The sequence below is a fragment of the Acipenser ruthenus genome, chromosome 4 (assembly GCF_902713425.1).
Source record: "Acipenser ruthenus chromosome 4, fAciRut3.2 maternal haplotype, whole genome shotgun sequence".
NCBI lineage: Eukaryota > Metazoa > Chordata > Actinopteri > Acipenseriformes > Acipenseridae > Acipenser > Acipenser ruthenus.
Genome location: NC_081192.1, coordinates 17770398 through 17785669, shown reverse-complemented (window position 1 = coordinate 17785669; position 15272 = coordinate 17770398). Strand labels below are relative to the sequence as shown.

Below are 15272 nucleotides of genomic sequence, written 5' to 3'. Positions count from 1 at the left end.
GCGTGAAATTATGATGTAAGTGTGTTACACCAACAGTGCACACATACAGTGAGAATCTGCATTTCAAAGAATCTGTAGCTTTCTATAATGCTTAAATAATCCTTTCAATTCACAACATATGTTGCTAAAACCATTCTGATGTTTGATTAATCAATGTGTACTCGGTTTTAAGTTCTTTAATAGCTATTTTACTTGACGTACTACATATTTTATGTAAAGCTTTTGGTTTTACGATTTGTCTCGTTTAAGTTTCCCCCTACAGAAATTGCCATTCTAGTGGTGCAGCTGCAGTATTTGAATTGGCCAGCTGTATAGAGAGATACAGGCACCACCCTGTGGAATACATTAAAACTATAACAGCACCATCTGCTGTTAGAAGTCTCTAGTCCCTAAGCAGTAATAAACAGTACATTTCAAACTAAATTAACAGGAGGAAAAGCTACATAACTTTATCTCTCAAAAAATGATCAGGCAATGGATTGATCACATCACATATCTAAGTTTAGATTTTGGACCAGAACATCTGCGTGGAAGGTGAAGTTCATGAACAAGTATTCCTTACTAATAAAACTCCCATGCACCAAGGTTACTGTGTATCTTCATTGCTCTAGTGAGACACTCTGCGTCCTAAGCACTATGTTGGGACGACTATTATATTTCAGGGTTTGGTGAAATTTGGAGCCCCAGCTCACATGGCAGTGTCTAGCCATTTCATAATACGGCTCAGTATTATTATTAATATTGACAAGTTCGCAAAAAATGAGATCACACTTATAAGGTCCAGTTCTGCATTTGTAAGCGTTATAGATTGCCTTCTGTTTTGAAATATTTGACTTTTTGTGAGACATCGGTATTTTAAAACAGTGCATAACGAAACATAATAATTCGTTCTTGATGTCCCAATGTCTGTAATTGTATTATTCCAAATAAACCACTGTTCATCTCCATGTTTCACTTTGCAATAATGTGGCGCTTAGTTATTTTCAAGGTCTTGTGTTCCAGAATGTCAGAATGTTCTTAATTGGTTTCTTATCAACAGTAGCTTACGTGACATTGAGGTAACTTGTATGGTTTTCTTTTCCGTATTTAGAAAAATAAAATATTGCAAATGTTGTACTGTAAACCGGGGTCGCGTGTGATGTAATATTTACAGTTTTTAAAATTATAGTTACAAACTTGTGAAATTACTTTCAATTTAAATGGGAGGTAGTGAATTTCCAAAAATGTGTGCAGCCGTTTGCGGTTTGCTTTGAAGGGGATTCAGTCGTGTCACATGACAGCGGCGGTGCTGCATGGGACAGAAATCGATCAGCAGGCAACTCCAGGATTTAACATGGCTTCCATTGACTGTCAGTAGACGGGAGTTGTTTTCAATTCAGGAGCTTCAAGTTTACCAATAAACAGAGATCCGTGAATTGTTATTAGAGATTAAGTGCAGAGCGCGTTATTCGCGATGGCTCAGTGTCTCCAGTCTGTGCAGGAGTTTATCCAGGACTCCTTTGTCCCGATGGTGGCCGTCCTGTGCAGCGAAGATGCGGAGCAAGTGACTCGTAAAAACAACCTGAATTTCTCCGAGCTGGTTAGGCCTTTCTGTCGGCTCACCTCGGAAGGTTTGTATTTTTCATTTCAACTTGTCAGCTAATGTGCTTTGATGTCTTTGGCAGCGGTACGACAATGACTTTTGTCTTTCGACTGTTGTGTTGACACAGACCATAGTCAAATGACAGGAAGAGTAAAATGGTCTGGATTCTACTTGTGAACAAACTAGGCCATCTCCTGTTTCAGATCCTGCCACTTCAGACGGATATCTGAACAGCCTACCCATGATATCATTTTTGACAGAATAGATATACAATTGCAGTCCTGTGATACATGATGATGTGCTGTGTCCGTAGTAGAACACAACAAAAGGAACTAGACGAGCTCGTCTATGGTACACAGACTTGGTTCTGTTTGCAGCTGCAATGCATTTCCTCTTTGCTTGGCTCCAATGTAAGAGAACATCCTTTTTTATGAAAACACACATTTATATTAAAGAACAAAAATGTGAGGTAATGCAGACAGTACTGTCAGTACTGAAGATTTATCATTTCCAATTATAGCTATTAGATAACTGTTGGAGTATGTTATGTTGTTCTGATTACAATGATAAAATAAGTATGTTGGTGACAAGTTACAAAACACACACACACACAAATAAAAAAATAAAAACTACAATTACTGTAGCTATCAGTTAGATATGTTCTAACCATAATTCTTTACAACTGGAGAAGCATTTACACTCACTCTGCTATACAGTATGTGTTGCAAGGAGCTGGGAAGGGTATTTATTATCCTACAGGGAAAGAGTCACATCAAATTACTCTTATCTGTAGAGGCTATTGTAATTGAAAGGTTTTAGAAAATGCATCTGAATGCGAAAGTCACGGGGAGCTTTGAGCAAAGCACATACTTACTGATCCAAAAGGCCTCTTTGAGTATAATGCCACATGACCACACTGCAGTACAAACTAAACTGGACTTCCCTTTAGTTTCTAGACAATTTAAAGAATGTGTTTAGCTATACACAAAGTGATCTTGTGTCAAAGGCGATTTTGAAAGACAAGAAGCTAGTCTTCTGTAGCCCGTCTTAAGTAACTTACTGTGGGACTAACAGAAAATACCATCATGTTCATACTTCAATCACTTAATTTAATTTTGTAAAATATTTTATTATATCAGCCAATATGTGAAAAGGGCCTTTGGGTGTGAATCCTGTTCTTCAGAGCAATTATAAAAAGAATATTGTCATATTTTAAGAAATTATTTGTAAATATTTAGAAAACAAATTATTCCAAATATGTATTTATAATGACAGAATGTGTGAAGTTACAAACTTATGTACAGGCATAAGTGCATGATTGAAGGTCTACATCAAGTAGCCAACTCCTCAACCCACTACATTTAGCAAGCTACCATAATATTTTGGACCACTGTTTATTGTGGTCCAAAATATTAATATACTGATAGCATAGTTCACATTTGTTTCTGTTGTATGTCAATTAGCTGTACTGTAGACCATGCTATTTTACTGATACTGCGGCTACAAAATTTAACACAGAAATGGCACTGTTTTAATAATAAGCTACAATGTTTATTCTTTCGCTGTCTTCAGCCTAGCAAGGGTGATTTTAGACTAAGTATGTTGCAGGGCTCTCCCAAACATTTCCCATTGAGGGTCCAGGACTCTCAACTAAAAAGCCTGAAGGTGCCAGAGGAAATGTTGGGGGTCCCAATAAAGTACAAAGTCTTAATGTTATGGAACTTATCAACATTTTTTTTTTCTTTTCATTTAAAGTTTGTACATTTTCTTTACAAGAACAATAAGAAACAAACCCTAAAAGCTACACACATAATCTTGTTTTCTGTCTAAACGAATGGATAGCAAATAGAACAAAAGCAAAATTCTGAACTATGTGTGTTCTGCTGTCAGTGCCAGAAGACACTAAGCTATAGAAAAGTGGGAAGTGGAGTTGTTAGATTTCTTAAAACTGCATCAACATAATTAATATTGGTGCTGGGACGAACACGGGATTTTTGGATATTCGCGCATAATTTATATATTCGTTCGTTTTCCAAAAGTAATAAAAGCCATTTTATAGCATAGCATAGCAGCAGGGACGGGGGGGCGTGGCTTTATTTTAAAGCAAGACGTTACAATATGTAACACGTTAAAATAGAAAAATATCCTAGCAGTAAAGAATAAGTTGTGTAGGACTTACTTTACCCCAGTGAATTAACTACAAAACAAAGGATGACAAATAGCAGTTCAAGTTAAACGCTGTTTTGTTTATTTCTGAAATATAGTACATAATGTTGACACTGCATTTTATTTTTTACTTTTTTTTTCATTCCTTGACATTGCTGTTCCTTCACAGTAAACCGTGGCCATAGACACGTTTTCATGAAGTAATAACATGAGCTTTACTTGTTTTCTTTTTGTAGCTGAACAAGCAAATCGAAAACTGAAATTTAACTTTAAACACTTCAAATAAAACAAATGTGGAAATGGCATTGATAATGAAGGGGGAAAAACTTTGCTTTGCTTCTCGTTTTAGTACATTCCTGTGAACATGTGGGTTCAGTGCGTAGGTGTAGGGGTGATGCAGGTGCTCCAGACAACGACAAACACAAAGTTCACGGTTCAAGTTCTTTTATTTTATTTAGTGGTCAGCTTGACCGTTGAAATAATAATGCTGGCTCAACCCAACTATGGGTATTGCCAGCGTATAAACCAAGGGGTTGCAGTCCCAAAATAATAATACAAAAACAGACACACAACACAGATACAGACACGTCTCCGGACATTGTGTGCTCTAGGTGCAGGTGCAGTGTTTAGACAGTGGTGTTTGTTTGAATACAGGTGCAGTGCAGTCTGGGTTTATCGCTGGCTTGAAGCAGCAGCTCCTGGATTCGTATTAGCCATCTGGCAAAGACAAATATACACAGTTACACAAAACAAACAAAACACTTCACTCACGATTCACAAATTGATCCCTTCCTTTCTCAGTACTAGTGGTAACCACATCAAAAGGAACAGATTGCTGGGGCCATTTCACCTAAATACCCTCCGTCATGCCTCCTTTCGGTGGCGCGGCCAATCACGTCTCCTCCAATCCGTGACTGACACATCGCCTACCGCATTAAGGCAATGACTTCTGGTATTGTGGCCCCGCCCCCTTCCTGGATGGCCAGCTTCCGACTGACCCTGGAATGAACTGCCAAACCATCCAGTCCGGGGCACACTGTTCCTGTTATACCGTGCCCTCACAGATCGGGAGGGAGATTGTTGACTCGGATTCTTTCGCCCTCTGTCACAATTCCACATAACAGAAAGTTGTAACAAATATATAATACAGGGCGCGAAATAACCGACGGCAGTTGCCGTGCTGCCCAACCCGTTTTGCCGCAATGCCTCTCCAAATTTAAAAAACTTGCGACAAAAGTTGCCTCCGTGCCCGCCGTCATTGCCGCCAGTGTCCCTCAGAACCAGCACATCTGATCTATAACTCATTCACACACTTGCTCAGCGTCAGCTGGCCCGTTCTGTCACAATTCAATTCTGTCTCGTCTAATCTCGTCATGCGAGAAAATTACTCATTATTATGATCTGTCATTGTTGCCATTCTTTTTACTATACACCTCCCAGACTAAGCCACGAGAACAATGTATCATTGGTTTATAAAGGGCTAACAGAGGGAGGGGTGCTATTAGTTGTAAGACTGAGCTGAGTCTGACCACGCTTAAGTTCCAGGGATTTCAGTCACAGAGTTGTTGTCTGGCAGGGTCACTGCAGTTGTGTGGTTTTTCCCAACCGTGAGCAATGCCAAACCAGCAGCGAATTAAAAGAAAGAAGGAAGAAGAGCTGGCTAAAGCAGCACCTAAGTGTTCCAGAATTGATGTGATGTTCAGGTAGGAAATGGGTGTACAACAATTCGTCCCCCAATACTAACATCAAATAATAATAATAACCGCTATTTCATCCCCCCAGTCCCCTCTCAAATGTTTAAGTAGTGAGAATTTGGTCCAGTAGCTGTTTATTTATACTGTACATTAAAAAATACTGTTTTAATTTTAATTAATAGAGCAAATTACCACAGTGTATAAATCTGAATGTTCCATAGGACCACATTATACTAAATGAAGTAAAGCGATCTGTATATGGATTTGTGAATATCCTTCAAATCTATATACCGTATATATTTTAATTTATAGCTTAGTAAACATCCCCTATTCGTACATCGCATTACACAAATATATTCTATGATCATATGTGGTACAAGGAGATCTGATTCTATGGTTAAAATTGCATTACTTTCAAACGCAACCTGCAGTACGCATTATAACTCCGTTTGGGTCTTCAGCGTATATAAATTGCTAATTTATATGGACACTTCAGTGACTGTTGCTGGGTTATTCCTCCGAAACACCATGGCTAAATATGAACACAATAAGTAAATAATAAATAATTGTGTTCAAATTCTTACACAAGGAGCTAGTGGCTATGACATGCGTTATGAAACGAGTTGGAGAGAACACTAGTAATCGAAACACAGTAGTTCTGTTTTTTTTTTAACTAGTAACGTGTGCTTTCATGAAAGGGGTTAGAATGTGTATGACCAGAAGCAGCATTGCAGTTTTCTCTTGAATCGAGTGTCCAAATTGATGGCCCCCAATAAATTCAAATGCAGCTTGCTTTATTGTTATTATTAATTATGATATTTTTTTAATTAGTAATGATAATAATAATTGTTGTTATTATTCATAATTATTGTAAATATTATTAATTGCTTAGCAGACACCCTTATCCATCCTTTATCATTTTATTTTTTTTCCATATAGCCTTTTTTACTTTTTATTTTCGCTTAGTACGAAATCGCCTTGGTGTCCTTGGGTCTGATTTTTGTTTTTCCTCTTTGCCCCCTAGAACTGCAGTGGTGCCCCTGGATTTTCATGCCCACCGAAGGCAATATTGCCTTGCCCTTCATGAACTTAAATTCATGTCCTGATAATATATACAATCCATATAAAAATCACTACACATTTCCAGCAAGTTGGGCACTGTTTAAATGAGGCATTTCAGAATGATGTGCTTGCCTTTTTTCTGTCCCATGAGATTCTGACTTGCTCTAAAGCAGCACAAGGCTTTTTTGACCCAGATGGCCTTCCATAGAGATCACTATTCGTGCAATTTTTTTTTTTTTTTTTTAACATACAGTTGTAGTCAAAAGTTGACATACCCCACTGGAAATGTATCATTTCTAGAAATTTCTCAAAGAAAGAATTTTAGGAAAAATCTTTTGTAGCAAACGTTTTGCTTGTGGATGAGAAAAAAGTTAAAAGAAATAGATTGGCCAAGGAAAAAGCCACTCTTAGTAAAACGTCACAAGGACAATCACTTAAAGTTTGCAAAATGGCATTTGAATAATGGATATGGGTTCTGGTCAAAGGTTTTGTTGAGCGATGAAACAAAAATCAAGCTATTTGGTCATACTGATAGTTGATACGTTTGGAGAAAGTCTGGTGACAAAGAAAAGAACACCATACCTACTGTCAAGCATGGAGGTGGTAATATCCTTCTATGGGGCTGTTTTTCCTATAATGGCACAGGAAATTTAGTTCCAATACATGGTAAAATGGATTCCGTAGCATACCAAAAGATATTGGCCAATCATCTGAAACCCACCGCTACAAAATTTGGTTTAAAGCGCAACTGGACATTCCAATGCAACGATCCCAAAGCACACATCAAAATCTACTTCAGAATGGTTAAAGAAGAATAAAATCAAGGTTCTGGAATGGCCTAGTCAAAGTCTCAATCTAAATCCGATTGAGAGTCTTTGGTATGAGTTGAAGAAGGCTGTGCATAAGAGAAGTCCTCGGAATTTGATTTGTAGGTGTTACAGTGCAAAAACAATATATATTTATTGTTCTCTGTATATCTACAGCTATGGCCATCGAATGTTCATACCTTCCTTCGGTAATGTGTTCCGAACCTTCGAAGGTCAAAATGTGCCCTAGAATGATGGGAGGTTAAGAGATGGACAACTCTGGATATAGTCGTTCATGCAGTCACTGTAGAAGGCTTTCAGTTCAGTACCAACACAGTGTTTCTAGCATAAATGATGCTAGAAATGGTTGAATCCGTAGTCTCTGACAATTTTACGTAATTTGCATGTATTGTGTGTTTTTGGAGTTTGGATAGAAAATAATTAAATGTATTTCACCAAATTCAGTATATTCTGTGTTATGTCAGTCATAGACAAAGTAAAATGTTAATTTTACATTTATACTGATGACAAATTGGAAGGATGGATTGTTACAGAAATTTGGTTAACTTAAATACAGTAATGCACTCGCTGTAAACTATTGAGAAATGTGTTTTTGTTTTTCTGTTTATCAAAAATAGATTGTACTGTAATTTGCCCAAATTCATTACACATCATGACAGAATGTTGAAACATGTTCACTTACAACTCTTCCTTTTTAATTTCAGGCCATATGCGAGATCCTAATAACCAGATCCAAGTAATCAAAAATCTGAAGATACATGTGTCCAATATTGTCACCCAGCCACCTCAACCGGCTGCCATTCGGAAGATGTTGAGTGAAGTTGTCTCGGTCAGCCAGCCAGCGGAAGGATTAGTAGCTAATGTGATTACAGCAGGAGATTATGATCTCAACATCAGTGGTAAGTCACAAGGCGTAAAACAATGCAGACATAAAAAAATATATCTTTCCATATCCTATTAAAAGCTAAAGGGCCATCAATGATTTCACCTTTTACAAGTGAACATTTAGTGTTTTAGCTAGTTCAGACACCATCTATATACAGGTGGTTTGCACATTAATATACAGTGTAGGGATGTGCTTTTGGTAAATCTTTATGAACTTTTAAACTCTTTGCAATGTCAGCGTTTAAATCATATCTACACACGCACACGCGCACACACACACACACACACACACGCACACGCACACGCGCACACACACACACACACACTCTTTATATTACATTTTGATACTGACAGTCCTGGTTATTATTTTCTAAGCAAATAAACCCTAAATAAGCAAATAACGTTTTAACATTGCTTAACTACAAAGTAAAACAAAATAAATAAATAAAAATAAAATAAATACCTACACATCAAAGTGTATATTAAAATGCTCATATTTATGGTTGTAATTAAAGTTGCTAGTGAAGATATAACTATATACTATATACATATTGAACACATTTTCAGATAGTATGTTTTTAGAATACTGTGTTTCTTAAAGGTTCGTTTAACAACAAAACAGGAACCTATTATGTTTTTTTGTAGCTTTATTTTTTGTTAGAAGTAACTTTGCCCCAAACATTACCCACTGTACAGCGCGAAAGTGAGTTGTGCCTACAATTGAGAGTTAATTACCAGGGATAAAACAGCACAATATTTTGGAATTTTTAAAGAGTGTCTGATATTAGGAAGTCTGCCTCAGAGATTTAAAAGTTTACGGTCTTTGATAGTAGTGGTGGAACTTTTGAGATCTATTGTTGCTCGAGATGAGTACCTGAGCATTACAATTTCCGCGTACGCGAATCAAACACCACTCTCCTCTACATACTGTACTAGTGTACATAATGCTATTACACTAGCACAGGTATTCTCGTTATAATGCGGAACACAAACAGCACAGTCTCTTAACTGTGGCTCCTGACTACAACTTTATAAAGGGGAACACTGTACTGTGTTGTAGGTTTGCAGGTTAGTGAACAGCCAGTTCAAATGAGTAAAAACCAAGGCTTTAAAATTTATCAAACTTATCACTGGTCTCCTTTTTCCGGTGCTGAAGATATTTCAGTTCTTTAATGGCTTTGTTTTTTAATTTGAATGTGGGTTTTACATAATCTAGTTGTATTGGACACATGTGAAAGATTAAAAAGATAAGCACATAGTCAGTCTTGATTTATCAGACCTTCCAATTAAAACAACTGCATTTCTGATCCTATTTTAACTGACACCATGAGTCATAACTAAGTTTAAAACAACTTCCTTTTTAAAACTGTAAACTTAACTACAAGTGATTTAAGTCGTTCCTGTAATGAGAACCTTTACTTTTGATGTGAGCGTATCAGTTGTAGGCTACTTCATAACTCTTCATACAGCAGATCAGAGGGATTGTTAGTTATTGTGAAGTGCTACTGGTTTTTCCTTGAGATTTTAGTAACTAACCAGCAATACAAATTTAAAATGTGGTCTTTAAAAATGATAAAATAATACTTGAGTGCTAGTAATTCTGCTTCTCTCTGATAAATGTTGAATGATTATTAAGAAACCAATTATTTCAACCCGAATATACTGGAGAACCAGAAAAGGGAATGCATCATTTTTGTCTTGTATAACAGTCAACTGGGGAACATACGGATGATATGTCATAAGTTAACAAGATCTACAAAGAGCTACACAAGAATTGCTGAAAATGTGCTTTCTCCACAGCCTAATTTGGGAGAGCCAGAGCAATTCAATTCCTGCTTCATTGCAGAATCTTTGTATATCGTCAGCATGCATACATAATGAAATATAATTTATGATTATTGTCTGTGGATCTTCCATTGATGACTTTCGTAGTTATGTTTAATGCCATTATGCCATTATTAACCCCTTTTAATCAAGTCAGAATCTCAGTGTAATTAATTAAAGTGATTATATAGTTGTGTTGTGAATAGGCATAAGACAGCAGGTCTTACATTAATGTCTGTATATATGCTAAATAATAATTTTATAATTTAAATGTTTTATGATCCTCAAGACAGTTATCTGGGCCAAATTGCAATTTATTTCTCACTCAATATATGTAAACATCCATATATATTTACTATTATATAAAACTTGCTGTTGTGAATATACGATATACAGTACCAAGGTATGTTCTGTACTTTTAAAGGTATGAAAATAGCAATACTTTAAAAATAATCTCAACTCTCAAATGTAAAAACAGACTACCTTGTATGCTTTATAAATCATTTTTTAAGCAATATCGCACCCGATTAGGTTAATAATGTGGCATTTTATTTCCATCAGATCGCTCAGTTAAAGCTAGTGTTCCTTGGTACAATAGTTGGAAAGAAACACTGACGCAACTGAACACATCCAAGTCCTTCACAGGTATTCTCACATATTGGTGTGGGGCTTTCATACTCCCCCTTAATTTAAGACCCCTATTCCTGTGCCCAATCAAAATTTCCTACAGAAGCTAAACTTGCTGTCTTCAGTAGCTAACTTGATTCTCTTGCGTATAAACGGTTCTCTCTCTCTCTCTCTCTTTTCTAGATTCCTGTTTGTACGTTACTTGTTGTGATGTAGGTGGAGGCTTTCTAGTTTACATGTTATTGGTGCTTGTGTAGAAAGGTTAAGTTGCACAAAGGCCAAATGTTCAAAAAGCTTTAACATGGCTTTTAAATTGGTAACATTCCTGTACTGTGCATCACACAGTTTTGTTTTGTTTTGTTTTTTTGAAAAACAAGTTGGCTTTTGAACATTAACCTTACATGCAATCAATCGTATTAATGTTTCTGTTGTCTTTTTTTGTTGCATTTTGCGTTTAGAAACCTGCATTACTATTCTGTTACCTAAACCAAGTTTCTGTGTGTGTTTTGCTGTTGACAGTTTGTAATGCACATTGTTACAAAACACCTTGCATCACGTTACCTTTCCTGTGTCCCGTGTTGTCAGTATCACAGTGTTATTTTGTATCCAGATCACACTCCGCTGTTGCAGAAGGAAGCACGAACTGGATACATTGCAATGTTTAGAAAAAATGTTTGTTCTCCTGGTGAACGTTCCCAAGTAACATCTGAAAAAAAGTCATTTGCCAAGTTGATTTACTGTTCCTTATAAATGTGAATAAAAATATTGAATCAGTCGTGAATATGCTTAAAAAAAATTCTGCAATATAGACAACATGGGATACAGCAAAGGTAATGTGTATCTTGTGAACACTGCAGACGGTTCTGTACCAAACCTTTTTGCAAACGTAAGTATCTTTGATATTGCCCTTAATAATAATGATACATTTACTGTGTAGAGACTTGCTTTACATTTTTACTTTTATCATTTAATATTTATACTTTGTGTTTTAACAGAACATTAAAAAGTAGCACATTCGGCCTGTTGTCAGCTAACGTTATTCTTTTATGTCCTCAGATTCTTCTTGAGCTCCCCTCTAACAATCCTGATTCCAGTTATTTATTGCTTGCAAGTGTACCAGTCCAAGTTGTAACCACAGCAAAGTTTTGCTAAGAAAGAAGTGTTAATAATAATAATTAATTTTTGTTGTTCTGTGAAACATTGGCTGGGTATATCTTCTCTCTTAGGTTTACCCGCTGAATGAAACATTAAAAGAAAAAAAGGTTTCTTTGTCTTCAATAAAAAAAATTTAAAAATAAACATTTTTGTTTTTCATTTCAGCAACAACACCTTGGTTTGAGGCCTACAGAGAAAGCTTCTTCCAGTCTATGCCGGCATCAGACCATGACTTTCTTAACCACTATCTGGCATGTATCCTTTCCTGTTCTCTGTGAATTTAAAACTCCCTAACCGTAGAGTACACTTTGTATTTACAAAGTTATGGAAATATAAGTTAGGTGAGATTTACAGTACAGTTTACAGTACTTCTATTGTACTAATATACTGTTTCAGATATGTAAATATTGCAGAATGAGACTGCAGTAGCAAATACTACAGAATGAGATTTTCAAAAAAAGAATAATGTATAATATTTCAATACAAAGCACATACAGATTAATATGTTATTTAGGCTGTAGAGTTTTACAACTGAACACAGTACTTACTGATGTATGTAAGCCCAAAATATCTTTATTTAATTATATATATTTATAAAAATGCACACATCTGTGGTCATTTATAAGTGTTGCCCAGTGATTTTCATTTCGCTTAACTGAAAACTCCACGTCAGAGTTTTGATTGTTCATCTTTCTGCCTCTTGTCGACTCCCTCTGGGCTGTAGACTGATTAACAGGAGCTTGAACAGGTTTAAAAATATGCATGACAAGCCTCATATGAGTGTGTTTTATTCTAACAGTATGTATTACAATTGATGTCCTCAGGGAAATAATAAAGTATGTCATGACCAATTGTGATTATTCATACCACAGCATGCACAATAAGAAAGATTTATATTTCTTATTTATGATAAAATAACATTCCAGTAGTAAATTGGTAAATTAAAAAAAAGTGATATATAATATATAATTTGGCTAGGATTGAGTTGGATACAAACTGGGGACTAGCAACACCTTAAAGTACACAATGCTAACAAAATAATTGCTATAAATCTTACCTAATATATATTGCCATAATTTCGTAGGTCAACTGTTTTTTGTGTTTTTTGTATGAAAAATGCACCCATTATGGCAAAGGTGAATTAGATTTTTTTCATGCTATGGGAAGGTGGTGCAAGGTAACGTTAACCAAGGTTATTGTTTACAAATGCTATGAAAAGATACCGTTAAGCTAATACACGTTTGAAGTAATGTGTGCCTTTTCATATAAGAGAATGTGAGTGATGATCATACATAGTGATGATCATACATCTTAGAGAAGATTTACTGGAATCATATTGTTAGATGTTTGTGCTTTCTGAGCCACACATCAAATTTAAGTCTGTCGGTAGATATCACTACCTATATACTCAATGTTTATAATATTTATTTATTTTGTTCAGACTTGTAGTCGAGTCCTCAAACCTTGAGTCTGTTTCCGAGTCCTGAGTGTTGAATCCGAGTCATCAGGGTCCGAGTCCCTATTATTTGAGGTTGGAGTCCTTGAAACAAACTCAAATCAATTTTCATTAAACTAGTGTTAGTAGTGGGGGAACAGTTTACCTAACAGACGTTGTCTGATATCCCTCATGGAAAATGCACAAATAAATTAAAAAAAAAATAAATGATTTTGATTATTTTTTCTAGCTATATGATTCTATTTGCATGCCTTTTTCAACTTGTCTGTCACTATCTTCTTTTCAATTGGAATTGGAATACTGTTTGCATGTACCTGAAGTTTATAGATAAGCTTCAAGTTCACGTCTGTGGATGTTGTTTTTCACTTTGATAGAAGCTGTGATCTCGATTATAGAGCCGGTGTAGTGTTAGAAAGTGTTATGCTGTCCGATTGCAAGTGGTATGCAGTCAGATTTTGGTACAGGTGCAATCGATTGTGATCTGCTGGGTGTTTTCTTATTGTCAAAAAGAGGTACATTTACCATGTGTAATGTACAAGACCCAATGTATTACATATGATAAATATTTGCATACTATTTTCATAATGGTGGAAAAATATGATTCATTCCATTAAAAATGACATGACAAAAAAAACAGCATAATGTACCAGATTTGAATGGGCGCGTCCCTGCTTTCTTAGCGGAAGTTGTTTAGGCATGTGTGAGCAAGCGCAGTACGCAGAGTATCACTTTTTAATGTGTACCTGAAAATAACACTACACCGGTAAGTTACTTTCACCTCTGATTATAGCATCTACTTTGACTTTAATTCAGGTAAATCTGCCAATCTGATTTAGACATTTCTGGAACTGTTTGTGTGTGTGTGTGTGTGTGTGTCTATATATATATATATATATATATATATATATATATATATATATATATACACTATGTTCTTAAATAGTAAATGTAATATTTTTATTATTTGTTTTGCAAAACAGAAACGTTATGTTTCACTTTCATTGCATTTGCACTTTTATTAAGTCTGTAATACAATGATGCATTTACGAGATTGTGCTTCAGTTCATTTGATTTCAGATAATGTAGTTTTTCTCTTTTACACAAAAACATATTATATTTATGTATTTCCCCTTTATGTAGGTTCATAATGGAATGAAAACATGAAGTAACACACAGACAGTTTTCTAGGTTGACGCTGCACAACGTATTGTTAATGTGTTGTTCCTGCTTCCATAATAAATTATTTTCATTTTGGTAAATGTGGTATTAAGTGGTTCTGTCGTTCGTTTTTTTTTTTTTTTTTTTTTGCTATCAGTCAGTCCTTCTGTCATATCAGTCTGATATATCTGCCTGTTTGACGGTAGGCAATTTTCGATTTGAGACTTTAGTGCCTAGTTTTACACTGAATTTATCAGGTGAATTGACGTTGCTTGCAAACACTGATGGCGTGTTCTGGGAACAAGTGGAGATTAGAGATTAGCACAAAATATTTAATCACACAGCGACTTTCTGATATGAATTAAGAAGCTCTAAAAATATGATTAACTTTTATATGATTATTGTATTCATTTTTGTTTTCAGTAAACTCAGAATTATTAAGGTAACCAATGTTCTATTGTTTCAGTGCAAACAAATACATTATATTCCAGAGATTCAGGGAGCTCAGCAAAATCAAATTACGTATTTTTAGAAATGTATTTCTACAGTGTTTTAGAAATGTATTTCTACAGTGTTTTAGAAATGTATTTCTACAGTGTTTTAGAAATGTATTTCTACAGTGTTTTAGAAATGTATTTCTACAGTGCTTTAGAAATGTATTTCTACAGTGCTTAACATAGAACACGGTTTAAAGTAGTAAAGAGAAAGGCTTGTTAAAAGCTAAATAATTACTTGTTTATTTGTTGTACAACTTATTGCAAAAGAGAAAATAAACTTGGTCTGCAATGGTTGCAGTTGGATTGGTGTGGTTGTGTGTTTACGCTACAACCAGCTGG

General features: G+C 35.5%; 1 protein-coding gene across 3 annotated transcripts in view; it reads left to right on the top strand.

Moving 5' to 3' along the window:
• Window positions 1-1239: 1239 nt before the first annotated feature.
• Window positions 1240-15272, top strand: part of LOC117400221 (trafficking protein particle complex subunit 8-like) — a 76040-nt gene continuing 62007 nt past the window's right edge. The window contains exons 1-4 of one of the 3 annotated variants that reach the window (XM_059022106.1): window positions 1240-1610; window positions 8036-8230; window positions 10602-10685; window positions 11988-12077. In XM_059022106.1, the coding sequence (XP_058878089.1) occupies window positions 1454-1610; window positions 8036-8230; window positions 10602-10685; window positions 11988-12077 (526 nt within the window). In that variant the 5' untranslated portion in view covers window positions 1240-1453. The remainder of the gene's footprint in view (window positions 1611-8035; window positions 8231-10601; window positions 10686-11987; window positions 12078-15272) is intronic. The other 2 variants (XM_033999816.3, XM_033999817.3) reach the window with 2 other exon arrangements.